Genomic DNA, 14,535 nt, shown 5'->3' on the forward strand with positions numbered 1-14,535 from the left:
CAAAACCTCTAACCCATGTTTTGAAAAATGTTTTGCCAAAATGTTTGTTGCTGAACGGGACCCTATATATATATATATATATATATATATATATATATATGGTCAGGTTCAAGGGCCATATGAGAAAACATATGTAAAAACTTTCGTTTTTAATAAAATTTTAAAATATGGGTTAGAAATTTTGGATTGAGCTGATTTTTTGTGAGGATGATCTCTATGATGGGAAGATCATCCAAAAAAAAAATCAGCCCAATCTGAAACTTCTAACCCCATTAAAAGTGATTTAGAATGTGGACTGCCGATTTTTTACCAATTTTTATCACTAATTTGTAAATCGCTTTTGATGGATTTAGGAGTTTCTGATTGAGCTGATTTTTTGTGAGGATGATCTTTTCATCATAGTGACCATCCTTGCAAAAAATCAGCTCAATCCAAAACCTCTAACTCTTATTTTGAAAAATGAAAGTTTTTTCATATGTTTTCTCATATGGCCCTTGAACCATATATGGGGTCCCGTTCAGCACCCTAAGTTTTACCACACACTTTAACAAACGTGTTTTGTCTGACATGGATTAGAAGTTTTGGAATGGGCTGATTTTTGGTGAGGATGATCTCTATGGTGAGGAGATCATCCTCACCAAAAATCAGCTCATTCCAAAACTTCTAACCCCATCAAAAATGGTTTACAAGAAATGGACGGTCCACGATTTTTCAACATGTAAACATAGGGCTAAACATTTCGGAATGGGCTGATTTTTGGGCAGGATGATCTTCTAATCATAAAGCTCAAATGACATTGAGGTTAAATAATTGTACGATAATGGTTAAATAATTGTTTCAGTTTTCTAATTTGTATTTACATTTTAATATGAGATTTAAGTAAAGGAAAAAAATTTGATCAACACGACATAAGTGTGGAAGCGACTAGTTGCACACCACCCATGATCGATTGCAAAAACGATCAGCTGCAATTTATGTGAAATTCAAAATTTATGTCCGCCCGTGTGTCCCCCCATTAAGGTCACTCCAGCGTTAATCTTCTTTTTTCTTTGTAAGTTGAGGAAGCAAATCTATAGTTGAAAGTGTCCACGAAAAGTCAATTTAGAACACTCTTCCATATTTGGAGTGCAGCTGTCAAAAACATGAAGAAGAGCCGCGATAAGTGCAACTGATAGGAAATTAAAATTAAGGTCTAAAATTGATATTTTCAATTTTGGAGTGCAACTGTCAAGTTTTGATCTAGAACTAGTCCTATATAAAGTTTGCTCGCTCTCTCCCTCTCTCTCTCACTCAACTTCTGCCCTCCATTGCTGAAGAACGAAACACTGTGATCCTTTGTGCTCAGTAAGTCGTCTTCTTCTTCTTCTTCATTTTTTATTTTATTTTGATGGTCTAAGTACATATAGCAAGAATTTGGAATGGATATGTAGCTAAACTATTCTTTCCTGGTTTTTCATTTCATTTTTAGAAAAATATGTATATTCTTGAATATCTATGACAGCCAAAGAAGCTGAAACATTACTCTCTTTTCTTACTGAGTTGGACTAACCTTACTAAGTTAGTAAGGATTCCACTCTTACTAAAGGTCCTTTTGGGCTAATCTTGTGGCATCCAAAAGCATGATCTGATGCTTCAGAGTTGTAGAGGATATAATTCTGTGAACTTTGTTTTTTGATTTTTTTTTTCTTTTGAATCTAAGTTTTTTCATGAAATCTAGAGGACTGTGGCGTTGGATTGCTAATACAATAATCCATTTGAACAAAACGACCCGTTTGGGTTTTTGTTGGCAAATTTTATTGATTGAAAAATTTACCAAGGCCAAGTTGAGGCAAAACTTCAAAAGAATTAAAAACTAGAGAATTCCTACTTCTCTCCAAACAACCTTTAGTAAGGAATAAATCTTCCTATGTTAGTAAGGAAAGTGCTTCTTTTATTTATTTATTTATTTATTTTTATCTTCAACAGAACTACCTAATATGATATATAAGTTGGTGACATTTTGCTAATTATCTCGGTATTCATGAGTATCTATGAAAGCCAAAGAATTAACAATTAAAATTGCATGCAATTCTTCAAAAGAAGCTGATTTTTTTTTTCTTTTTTTTGCTTCAACAAAACTTCCATATAGATATCATTTCGTTACTTTCTTTCAAAATTCTATTATACAACCCATTTTGTCCTTTTTTTTTTTCAAGAAAATATTAAATATATATGGACGCATAACTAACTCGTTGTCCAACAGGTACAGTAATGGATTCGATTGTTAATGAAGCTATTAGTTGCTCAATTCCTGTTATCCTGACTCACTTGGGTTATTCATTTAACTGCAAGACAAATGTTCAAATCCTTCAACGAAAATTGACTGATTTGGGAAGTATGAGAAATGACATTGAAGGATATGTCAAAACAGCTAAGGAGAAAAGCGATTCGATCAAATCAACTGTTGAAAATTGGCAAGAGAAGGTGATCACTGTTCAAGGTGAGGCGACGGTTTTGATTCGTGCATCCCAAGATATCAATAGGTGGTTCCAAGGCTGGTGGTGCTTGGCTCGTTATAATCTAGGCGAAGATGCACACGAGAAGATCGACATCGTGAACGAACTCATAAACGAAGGGACAAAGTTCAGTAGCGCCAGTTGTGTATCAGATCCCGCACCTCTTCCTGGCTTGCTATCCTCTGTAGATTTTCAGGCTTTTCCATCCAGAGAATCTACTAAGAATGAAATCATCGAAGCATTGAAGGATAAGAAGATCAACAGAGTTGGGGTGTGGGGGATGGGAGGAGTGGGTAAAACCACCTTGATCAAAGAAGTAGGAGAGCAAGTGATGAGAGATAGACAACTCTTTGACCAGGTTGTGATGGCAACTGTGTCCCAAAACCCAGCTTTGATTGAAATTCAAGGTGAGCTAGCAAAGAAATTGGGAGTCGAAAACTTTGCATCCGGCATCATCGGTGCAAGAGCAGCACAGTTAGGGGTGAGGTTGAAGGAAAAGAAAATCCTTGTTATCTTGGATGATATATGGCGTAGTTTGGATTTGACTGACTTGGGAATCTCTTTCGGAGATCAAAAGTCTTGCAAAGTTGTATTCACATCCAGAAACGAAGATATTTGTAATGATTTGAATACCCAAAAGAATATCAAAGTCGAAGAGCTATCGAATCAAGATTCATGGGATCTGTTTGCTAAGGAATCAAGATTGAATGTGGGTGATGTTGTGGACGACGAATTGGCTAGGAAGGTTGCCAAGGAATGTGAAGGTTTGCCGTTAGCAATTGTTACACTTGGAAGGGCATTACGAGGCAAGGACCAACTTTTCTGGAAAGATGCGGCTAAGCGTCTGCAAAATTCCATCTACTTCCAAGAAGGTACGTTGGAAGTCTTACCCTTGATAAAGTTGAGCTATGATTACTTACAAAGCGAAGAAATCAAACATTTCTTCTTATTTTGTTGTTTTTTCCCTAAAGACGAAATTTTTAATGTGGATGATTTGATATGGTTTGTATTGGGAGAGGAACTGCTTTCAAATGTCGAAAATTTAGAAGATGCCAGAGGAAGGTTGCATACAATATTCGACAGACTTGTGGCTTCATGTTTGTTGTTAAAAAGTGGTAATAGGCGGGGAGTTGGATGCGTGATGCACGACATTGTTCGTCATGCAGCCATATCAATTGCACATGAGGAAAGTAACAGTTTTATTGTAAAAGCAGGCTTGGGATTGGAAGCGTGGCCTGTTATGAAAAATTTAAGAAGATGCAAAAGATTATCACTAATAGGTAATAAAATCAGTGAGCTCCCAGATCAACCAGAATGTCCACAACTCTTTTCCTTATCATTATCATCTAATGCCTCTTTTACCAAAATCCCAGATTGCTTTTTTGAAAGAATGACATCCCTTGTAGCCCTTGATCTAAGTCAAAATAAACTTTCATCTCTACCACCATCACTCTCATGCCTTGTGAACCTTCGAACACTTTGTCTACAGGGTAATCCACTGAGTGATGTATCTCTAGTTGGAGAATTGAAGAAACTCGAATATCTTAATTTAAGTGAAACTGAGATACAAAGCTTGCCAGAAGGAATAGGGGGATTGACCAATCTAAGGTTTTTAAGCTTTTCAAAAATCCGCCGTCTTAAAATTATTCCAAAAACTGTGTTATTGAACTTGTCTCGCTTAGAAGAGTTATACATGGGGATTTACGGTTCTTTGGGGGACACGGAAATGGGAGATGAAAGTAATGATAGATTACCAGAGTTGGGATCTTTGAAATTGTTGACTACCCTACACTTGAATGTAGTACGCAATGTCAAATGTTTGTCCCAAGAGATCTCCATATTTGGTGAAGTCTTGGAAAATTTTATTATAACTGTAGGTCGTCGCAGTAATTTGAATTTTAATTACCTGACGAAGAGTATGGAACTTAAGTATATTGATTACCAGAGGAGTATGAAACTTAATGCTATATCAGATCCGCTTGCGAACTGGGTGAAGGTATTGTTGAGAAAAACGGAGTTACTTTATTTGTGCCACTGCCGAAGCCTCAAGAATATTGTAAAACTTGGTGAAGGAGGATTTGACAACCTGAAGGTTCTTCAAATAGAAAGCTGCGACGAAATAGAATATCTTACGTGTGTGGTGGAAGAAGATACTCCACAAATTACATTTAATGGTTTGGAGGAATTGGTTCTGTCGGGATTGAATGGGTTTGAGGTGATCCATCATGGATCACTTCCAAATAGTTTCCTTGGCAAATTAAAAACCTTAAAAGTTTTTCAGTGTAAAAAAATAGTTAAACTTTTTCCGTGTGAATTGTTGTTGAAGCTGCAAAATCTAGAAGTGTTGGAATTAGTTAGATGTGATAAGTTGAAGGAAGTATTTCACACAGTAGGGATTGAGGAAGGGCATGTTGCTATCCCTCGTTTAAGAGAGATGAAATTGATTAACTTATCAAGTCTGACAACAATATGGAAGAGAGTTATTCCCCTTGTAAGCTTCCAGGAGCTAAATTCCCTGACAGTTGAAACTTGTGGTAGATTAAGATATCTCTTTACACGAACCATGGTTCAAAGACTTCAGAGATTAGAGAATCTTGAGATTGAAGACTGCAGCCAAATGAAGAAAATAATAAAATCAGAGGAGGATGAGGAAGATGAAATAATGGTAGAAGAGGATCATCAGGAAATAATGATAGAAGAAACAGTGGTAGAAAGAGAGCAGGACGAGACGGTTCAGTTCCCTCGATTAAAGACTTTACGGCTACGTGGATTACAGAAGTTCCTGGGTTTTTATCGGCCCAATATACTTTGGCCTTCCTTGGAATTACTGCATGTGTACGATTGTCCTAACTTGGAAAAGCGTCCTTTGTGCCTGCAAAGCACTACTAAACTAAGGGAGCTTTCTGGAGATAATATTGAATGGTTTGAAGGGTTGGAATGGGAAGACCAAAGTCTCAAGTCGCGCCTACAACCCCTCTTTGTAAGTCCCCAATCTTTTGTTCTTCATCATAAGTAGAAATTCAAACGCAGTAAAACCACACATGTATCATCATAATATAGGTCTAGTCAAGATCCACTAGTTCTTAGAGTAAAATATTTTTATTTATTTGTTGAAAAAGAGTCCCTTTTTCGATAAAATCAAAGAAGAACGAAATTGTTTATTTTGTTTGATCTCTTTCCACACAAGTACTCCGTTCTTTGTGTTCAACCTCATTGGTTGCATGGTATCCAACAAATAGATGTCATCTTTTTTGCTTTGAACCCACCCCAGAACACTCCTTTTTCAAATGTTTTGTTAAACCCTCGACTATTTTATTACCTGTTGGATTAAAGTATTTGTTTTGGATAACAAAATCAAATTAAATGTTTTAAATATAATCAAACTGAGGAGGACTAAAGGGAACTATCTGTTTTATTTCCATTGAGTGGAAGACTAAAATTTATGGGCTTATAGAGCCCAAAGGAGTATATTACACACTTGGGGGGTGAGATCATTATCTCCACTGGGCACAAAAAAAGGCCATGAAGACACCTTACCTTTAGTATAAGATAGAATATTAGGCTTATTTTGGTTTTATATTTATAAATGCTTGCTGAAGAATATAAAAAAAAATGTTTAAAGGTGGTGAAGTACTTTCATGTGCAGCTAAGCCTGGATGATTTAAAGGCACGGAGGTGGAATTGATGTCATTTGAAAGAAGGTAACTCATGTCATGGATTTTTGGGTATGGCTCGTTATCATTTGATAAAATCAGTCAAATTTGAATAGATCTCTGAGATTTATGTATCTTCATGATTCTGTGATCCTTCTGATCTTTCAAATCAATTTTGATGTTCTATTTTTCTTTTTTCCTCTTCTTTACTAAAGTGTAAATGATCTGCATTTATGATATTTTTGTTATTTGAAACCAAATATTGCAACTAAAAAAACACAATGTTTGTCCAGATTTAATGGTCCCTAACCAAGGTTTGGCTTGTTTAAATGTTCTTTTTTATGCCTTTTAGTTGAAGTGCAACACCATGAATCCTTTTCGATATACAATGCCATGGATTTCTTCAGCAAAATTTTGATATATAAAGAAATCTATACCCTCCATCCTGTGAATTCAATCTTGATCGAATTGCTTCGCATCACAATGCTTTTAAAATTTATGCTTTCTTCTTCATCACGGTTCACCCATCACAATGTGGCCAACTGCAATTAAAAGGTCGATACATGTTATCTTTATTTTATCATTGTTACATTCATTTGCTTATATGATTTGTCTGTTTCTTCCATATCTTACAGGCACTAATGCATTTACTTATAGTTTTTTTTTTCTTTCTTGTTTTGTAGATGGAAATTCGGTCTGATCTTGCATGGATGCACATTTATAAGCATCTAAGAGGTTTGTGGTTTTTCTAATGAGTGATGATAATTTGACACCCCCACGTGGCATACTCAAAATACTCACCTAACGTGGATACACAACTGCACAAATTTATGGGAATGTGCGGTCGTGTATCCAGAGGCATAAAGTCTATGGTTCTGGCACACCTAGTGTCAGGTGAGTATTTTGTATATGCCACATGGGGGAGTCAAATTATCACGACTCTTTTCTAAAACCTTCTAAGCTATCTTCTTTTTTTTTACTTCCAAAGCTTCCACATGAAAGCACTCTATGCTGACCCTTTTTTCCTCAGTTCTCTATCAAGTCCATTCGGCAAGTGGTTTGAATCAAAAGGTGACTGTGTTAAGTTTGGATGTCTTGTTTTCTTATTTAGTCTTGGGCTTCAAGATCGAGGCAAAATCAAAATGGACCTTTTCAGAAGTGGAGTGAGCTTAGGTAATATATGTATTCTTATGAGAAGTCACTATAGGAAAAAAGACATAGCAACCACTTTTAGTGACAGTCAGATTTTGACCACTTAGTGATTTTTTTTAATTATTTCTTTTGATATGTGAGGTTGAGCTCTCGGTCTCTCTCTTTGTATAATCCTAATTTCTATAGTGTTGATTCAAATTTTAGTTCGATTTCAAATTAAAATCTCAATTTCTATAATTTTAATTTAATTTTAGTTTCAGTTTCAAACCAACACCCTAACTTCTCATTTTTATAGCTAAGATTTTAATCAAAGAAAGTGGTACTTTTGATTACGGTGTAACAATCAAACCCTAAACCCTAGATATCATTTTCTAGGTTTCTAATATCGAGAGGGGATCAACTCTGTTGAGCTTCAACATCGAAAGGCAAGTTTTTAAAGATTTTATTGGTTGTACTCCAACTCTGATCTCAATCACTTTTTGGATGAAATCAGATTTCAGGTGAGTTTATGGTTTAATTTTTTGTTTACTTTCTTGAAATGCAATGTGCCGCTATTTTTTATTATTTTTTGTTTATGGTAAATCTATTTACTTGAATTTGATAGTTCATTGTCATTTCTCGAAATAGATATTCACCTTTCCAGCTTGTAGACCAATGTAAATTATATTACAAAGTATATAAATTATATTATTTATTTATTGAGATGTATGAAGTTTGTTTAGATTTTGTATATAAAATCCGATCTGACTTGATTATTAATGGATTGAATTTAGATCTTAGTATTGGGTTTTGATAAAAAGTCGATCAGATACTTATCGGATAAGTCCAATTCGATTCTTATTAGATCGGTACCAAATCAACCCCAATCTGATTCATTGACAACCCTAGTTCAGGGCTATGTTACTTGTTTCATGGTTCTTGCTCTGTTCGAATTTGGGTTTTGTGATTCACCACTCTAGAATGGATCTAATTTGTGGGGGTTGGTAGAGATCATTCATTTCTTACTTCACTCTTGTGCATATATATAATTCAGGTAAACAAGTTATAAGTACAATTATAATTTAAAAAAATTCCAAGTTAAATAAAAATTTTAAATATGAATAATGAAAAAAATATAATAAATTGGTGGTTTGGTTCATTGAACTAAATTGTTGGGTTTGTCGAATCCAACCAAAATTATGTGGGTTCGTGGTTCACTTGATTGTATAAACATCCGATTCGTGGTTCAGACTAGTGACCACAAATTCGGTAGCATTAGTATGGCATTCAACATAAATCTGTACAAAAATTGCACTTCTTTCATGAGACTCAAGTATAAATTATTACAAATTTCTTAATTAATCTTTTTTTAAGAATGATATGTTTGTAATGTTATTAAATTTGTGTAAGTTATTTAAAGGAATAGGAAGAATAAGAAAAACTAAGTAATTAAACATACAGTAGGGACAAAGAGTTGTACATAGCACCAGTTGGACATGGTGCGTATATGTTTATAGATTATTTCAATTATATCATTTTCTTTTAATATTTAAGCGACCTACGACATATACTAATTTGTTTTTTTTTTATCATGTAATTATAGGCCAAGGGTAAAGAAGATGGTAGTTTACCTACTCGGGATGAAGTTTTCAAGAAAATCCATACTAGGAAAAATAGGTCTTACAGTGATCCTAAATCGGCCGAGCTTATTGTACGTAAGACGTCACTTGTAAGATAAATTATTTAATGTAAGATAATTACTAATGTATTTTTTTTTATACAGAATAATATGATAAAAAAACATAAAGATAGTGACGGATCTGATTCTACACGCATAATTGAGAAGATATTTATTAATGAAATGGGACCAGAGCGGCATGGTAGAGTACGTACATATGGCCTAGGCCTAGCCCTAAGTTTGGTTTTTTACATCTGCTTCCAACTCATCTCGTAGTAGTACTTATGCCGAGATGCAATCCTAGTTGAATGAGATGTAAAACACACAAGTGAAATGTGATCGACAACATAAGGAGATGATTGTTGAGTTGCAAAAAACACAAGTGGAATGTGATTGACAACATGAGGAGAGGATTGCTAAGTTACAAATGGAGATGCAGATGCAGATGTAGATGCAAATGCAAATGTAAAGAGAGATCCATAGTCAGGTGCAGAGCCAAGTCCAAGAGCATATAACCCTATACTCCGTATCATGTTTCCTAATGGTCATCCTCCCAATCAAGGACCTTGGAAGTCAAGTAGATACAATTAGTTTTTGGTACATTTAATTTCCGCATTTTAGACTTTTTTACATACATATTGTTTAACCAATAACTGTTTTCTTTGTTTTGGTAACTAACCCCTTTTTAACTCCGCCAATGTAAAATTAAATATTTTACATTGCCGGTCCCAAGCCCGGATAAAGGAGGAGGGAAAAGATAAGGTATTGTTAATTTATAAATAAGGTAATTTTCTTTTAACATGACATGCTTCTATGTTATCATTCATATAAGTTACTCTTGATTTCAACTATGCCTGTCTTCAACCAAGCATTGATATATTTGAAGCATTTGATGAGGTTAGAAGCATTAACAAGTTCTAAGATCTTCAATAGAAATCTCACCACTTTTATGAAGGTTAAATGCAGTTGCAATAAGAGAACCCCAACTCCCAGAAGTGTTTCCCTACCAATTGGAGCTGTTGTTTTTCGAAGCCCGTCTCCTTATAATTCAGATTTTGATGCAAATCCCTTCTCTGGACTTGTTTGATTTTCATTGTGACATTGAACTGGTTATTTATGATCTCTCTCAATTTTTTTTCTTCCGTAGGAATGTTGATTGGCGCATGCAATGTAAAGGATAAATCTTTTTTTTTGCCCATTCTCATCGAAGTTCTAAATGCTAGTTATGGTGGTGATGGACTTCTTTTGAAGGTAACTATTTCTTTGTTGAACTTAGTGCATCCTTGAACTTAGTTGGGATGCTGGTTGTTTGTGTACTCTTCGTAGTTTGTGGGGTAGGGCAAGTAGTATGTAGGCTGGTCTAAGATCTCAGTGCATACTATAGATTTTATGGTGCTTACAACTTGTATTTTTTCGTGGGTTGCTACTTAAAAAAAAAATAAAAAATTACTTGTGCATGCTTTTAAGTATTTGGTTAATTATAATTATGACATATGACGAAACCAAATACTGGTATTTTATAATTATGTTCGGGAAAGATTGAATGTAGTTGATTGATGAGATGATGATGTGGCGACTGATGAGGCTAATTGAACTTCTTAGATTGATGATGTTCATTTTGATGGTGGTTGCAAACAGAAGAATGTTGGTGCCAATACTCAAAATGTTAACTAATTTGCTATGATGTTCTTATGATTGGTAAGGATCGTAATTCATGTATATATATTCTCAATTGTCCTGTATCCCTTTGAAATTTGATACTTGCCTGGGCCAATGTTTCTGTTGCCTTTCGAAAATTTTAAATTTTTTGGACCAAGGAGTTGTAGCTGTGATGGCCAAAAGGTGGTCAGAGTAGCATGTCTTGTAACTAAGGCTGCCATGGGGCTAGACCTGATGTATGACCACACTGATACTAAGATGAAACCTAGTGTGCTAAGTAGGTTCTCTTCTATCATACCGAGAGGTTTGGACAGGGTAATTAATGCATGGTTTCTTATTTTGTTTAGGATTTCTTAATTAGGCCTAACCTCTTTTTATGTCTAGTTGTTAAAGGATTGACATTGCATTCATTTATAAAAGTTAAGTAAAAAATCTGACTTCATAGAGACATGTCATAAACTCATATGTTAAGTTAGGAGAGCAAAGAGGGGGGGTTGAGTTTGCTTTACAAGCTTCATCATCTCTACTTCTTTCATTTTCTGATTCTTCCATGTTCTACTTCTTTAAATGATTGGGATTCCATCTTCTTATTCTTTGTTCGTGCAGTCGATGTTCAGAACCGCTTCTTCTTCCTCCCCCTTTCTTCTTCTCTACTTTGTCTTTATTAATGTACAATGACGCATTAATGAGTTGCTATGTAAGGGACTAAAGTGAAGAGATTTTGCATTTTTTCAATTATTGAAAGAAATGAATGTGATTTTTGTATTGTTCTTCTCTTTTATGTAATCTGTGATCTTCTCAATGAAGCATATTGAACATTAATTAATATTCTCATAAAATCATCATTTTCAAGTTTTAGGATTTCAATATGCTAGTGGCATGATCTTACTTGAGTTGATCAACTTTTGTGTTCAACACCATTAGGTAATATAAAATCCTTTTTATCTACAAAGGAACTAATCTCATCCACACATCTCACCCTCATTTCATTCTAAGAGTCAAAGATAACACCTGTTCAAGACACGCGTCCTTATCCACAACCTCCAATTGAAACTTCTCCATCATAGATGCTGCAATTGATTTCATTTGAATATACGCCATATCTTTCCCTAAACACATCCTCGGCCCACCATGAAACACAGGAAACCGAAACGGATTTTCCGTCCGAAACGTTCCATTCACCAACTAGACAAGCCGGATCTTCGTTAAAAGCAACTTTACAAACATTATCAAAAGCGAATTGTTCAAGAAGATCTTGAACATCGATTACTTGATTATTTTTCTTCGATTTGACAACAAATGTATCAATCTCGATTGAATCTCTTTTCTAACATTCTCCATAATGAAATTTCGAAGAGATCTTGTGTTAAATTCGAAACTTGCAGTCTTACGTTGAGTTTTCTAGAGATCTCCATTAGAATTGAAAATTCCTTTTTCGAGAAAATCTTGAAGAAGAAATATGAATCGATCGCTTTTCGGATAGTTTTGGAAGTTGGATTTGAGAATGTGTTCGACGTTTGAGGGATTTGCGATGATGATTCCTTGGACTTCTCCAGGTCTACGAAAAATGAAGGTGTTGGTAGGGCTGCGATTTAGAATATCTGTGGTCCAATCAAGGAATTTGTAACGATTTTTGATGAATTCGGAGAGGTTTCCGAGTATTGAATAGGTTGTCAAGGGTTTGTTCATTACGTCATATTGCGTTTTTGGCGACACTACCATTGGCTAAAAACGACTGCTAAAGGCTGTCGTTAATGGCGACAGTTTTTGGCTGTCGTTTGCTCATCGTTTTTACAGAATCACTGACGATAATAAGTAAAAGTTGGTGTGCCAGTAGCCACTCTAAAACTACCCTTTCTTCCCCAGAGAGAAAAACGAATTTCTCTCTCTCTCTCTCCCCGATCTGGTTTGATTCTCGGATTCTTTTATGTTCATTTCTCCTTAAATAAACAAACTCGCGCTCTCTCTCGACTCGATTTGTTCAAGTTGGATTGTTACGTACCCACTTAAATCATATCACAAAAATAAGAAAAAAGAAGAAAAAAGAAGAAAAAGAATGAGATTGATCTCGTTCGAAGGAGATCAGACCTCCTAAGCCACCAATTCGAGATGGTGAATCTCCAAAATCCAATAGGATCTTAATAATAATTTCTCTGCATATTTTTAATTAGTCTAATAATAAATTTAAATACAAAGAATTACTACATTAACTACCCACTTATCCAAATTACCCACTCTCCTATTCATTCAAGTAACTACCCCATAACCATAACTCCATAACTCCTACACAATTCGTAACTACCCTTACCCATTACCTAAGACTCCTTAACTAATTAAAACAATTAAAATAAAATACATTAAGATGCATCAAATCTTGATACAAGATAATAAATTTCTAGGCACATAACATTCTCTACCCCTTGTAAAAAAACCTTGTCCTCAAGGTTTCAATCTAGAAAGTATTCCCTCCCCCTTCATCTTCAATTTTCTTTCCATCATCTCGCTCGTCAATTTCATCAATTTCTTTTGGCCAATTCCCCTCTAAAAGGAAAAGCTGCTGAACTTTACATTTATGACCTTGGGAGAATTTCTCATCGCAATTATAACATAACCCACGATCTCTACGCTCTTTCATCTCCACAGGTGAGAGTCGTTTAAGAGCAACTGCTAATGGTTTTCCTGAATGAACGATTGTGTTGGTGTCATTTGTAGGGTCGTTCATCTGCTTTCGAGCCAATATTTTTTCTTCTTGCATGCAAGCAAGACCGATTGCATCAGTGAGTGTTGTTAGTTTCAACATCTGAACACTCAAACGAATTTCTTCCTTCAATCCTCCCACAAAACAACTCACCATGAAGGACTCATTAAGACCTTCAGTTCTGTTTGCTAACTCTTCAAACAGAGTTTGATATTGCTCCACCGAAGACGTTTGTTGCAATTTAGATAGCATAGCTGTTGGATCCTCGTATGGTGAAGATCCGAATCTAACTTGCAAAGCAGAAGCAAGTGATTCCCAATTTGAAATTGCTCCTGACCGTTCCATCCAACGAAACCACTGAAGTGCCTTCCCTTCCATGTGAAAGGAGGCTATAAGTAGCCTTTGTGTGAAGGGTGTCTGCTGGTGTAAGAAGAATTGCTCTGCCCTATAAAGCCAACCATCTGGATCCACCCCAGTAAACCTTGGAAATTCCAATCGTACTGTCCGAGTTTGAATTCCCTTGTCAATATCAAATTGATAAGATTCATCAAGTCTATTAATTGTCTTACTGGAACTCTCCCCTATCTCCTTGCCTTTTTCTTTAGAGAGGTGCTCAATTTTGGTGTCCAAACTTGAAACCTTCATCACTAGCTCATTAAGCATCTTCCCATGAATCTCTGTGGTTTCCTTCAAGAAACCCATCATCTCATCGAGTTTGGCATTTCGTGTTCCTTCCGCCATTCCAGAATCTATCGCTCTGATACCAATGTTACGTACCCACTTAAATCATATCACAAAAATAAGAAAAAAGAAGAAAAAGAATGAGATTGATCTCGTTCGAGGGAGATCGGACCTCCTAAGCCACCAATTCGAGACGGTGAATCTCCAAGATCTAATAGGATCTTAATAATAATTTCTCTGCATATTTTTAATTAGTTTAATAATAAATTTAAATACAAAGAATTACTACATTAACTACCCACTTATCCAAACTACCCACTCTCCTATTCATTCAAGTAACTACCCCATAACCATAACTCCATAACTCCATAACTCTTACACAATTCGTAACTACCTTTACCCATTACCTAAGACTCCTTAACTAATTAAAATAATTAAAATAAAATACATTAAGATGCATCAAATCTTGATACAAGATAATAAATTTCTAGGCACATAACATGGATCCATAGAGCTGTTCATCAGGTTGGTTTGTTTTTT

The 14,535-nt window shown here is 35.3% G+C and overlaps 1 protein-coding gene across 27 annotated transcripts in view; it reads left to right on the forward strand.

Moving 5' to 3' along the window:
- Positions 1 to 787: 787 nt before the first annotated feature.
- Positions 788 to 14,535, forward strand: part of LOC147386785 (disease resistance protein At4g27190-like) — an 83,181-nt gene continuing 69,433 nt past the window's right edge. For 3 of the 27 annotated variants that reach the window (XM_086422289.1, XM_086422285.1, XM_086422290.1), the window contains exons 1-4: positions 788 to 1,344; positions 2,243 to 5,475; positions 6,127 to 6,220; positions 6,832 to 6,883. In XM_086422289.1, the coding sequence (XP_086278415.1) occupies positions 2,251 to 5,475; positions 6,127 to 6,180 (3,279 nt within the window). In that variant the 5' untranslated portion in view covers positions 788 to 1,344; positions 2,243 to 2,250 and the 3' untranslated portion in view covers positions 6,181 to 6,220; positions 6,832 to 6,883. Of the gene's footprint in view, positions 1,345 to 2,242; positions 5,476 to 6,126; positions 6,221 to 6,500; positions 6,704 to 6,831; positions 6,884 to 7,178; positions 7,220 to 7,259; positions 7,322 to 7,675; positions 7,801 to 8,882; positions 8,991 to 9,062; positions 10,481 to 14,535 lie in introns of those variants that run through there. The other 24 variants (XM_086422298.1, XM_086422293.1, XM_086422297.1 and 21 more) reach the window with 24 other exon arrangements.

Source organism: Akebia trifoliata, chromosome 14 (assembly GCF_017979445.1).
Source record: "Akebia trifoliata isolate Shusen 1 chromosome 14, ASM1797944v1, whole genome shotgun sequence".
NCBI lineage: Eukaryota > Viridiplantae > Streptophyta > Magnoliopsida > Ranunculales > Lardizabalaceae > Akebia > Akebia trifoliata.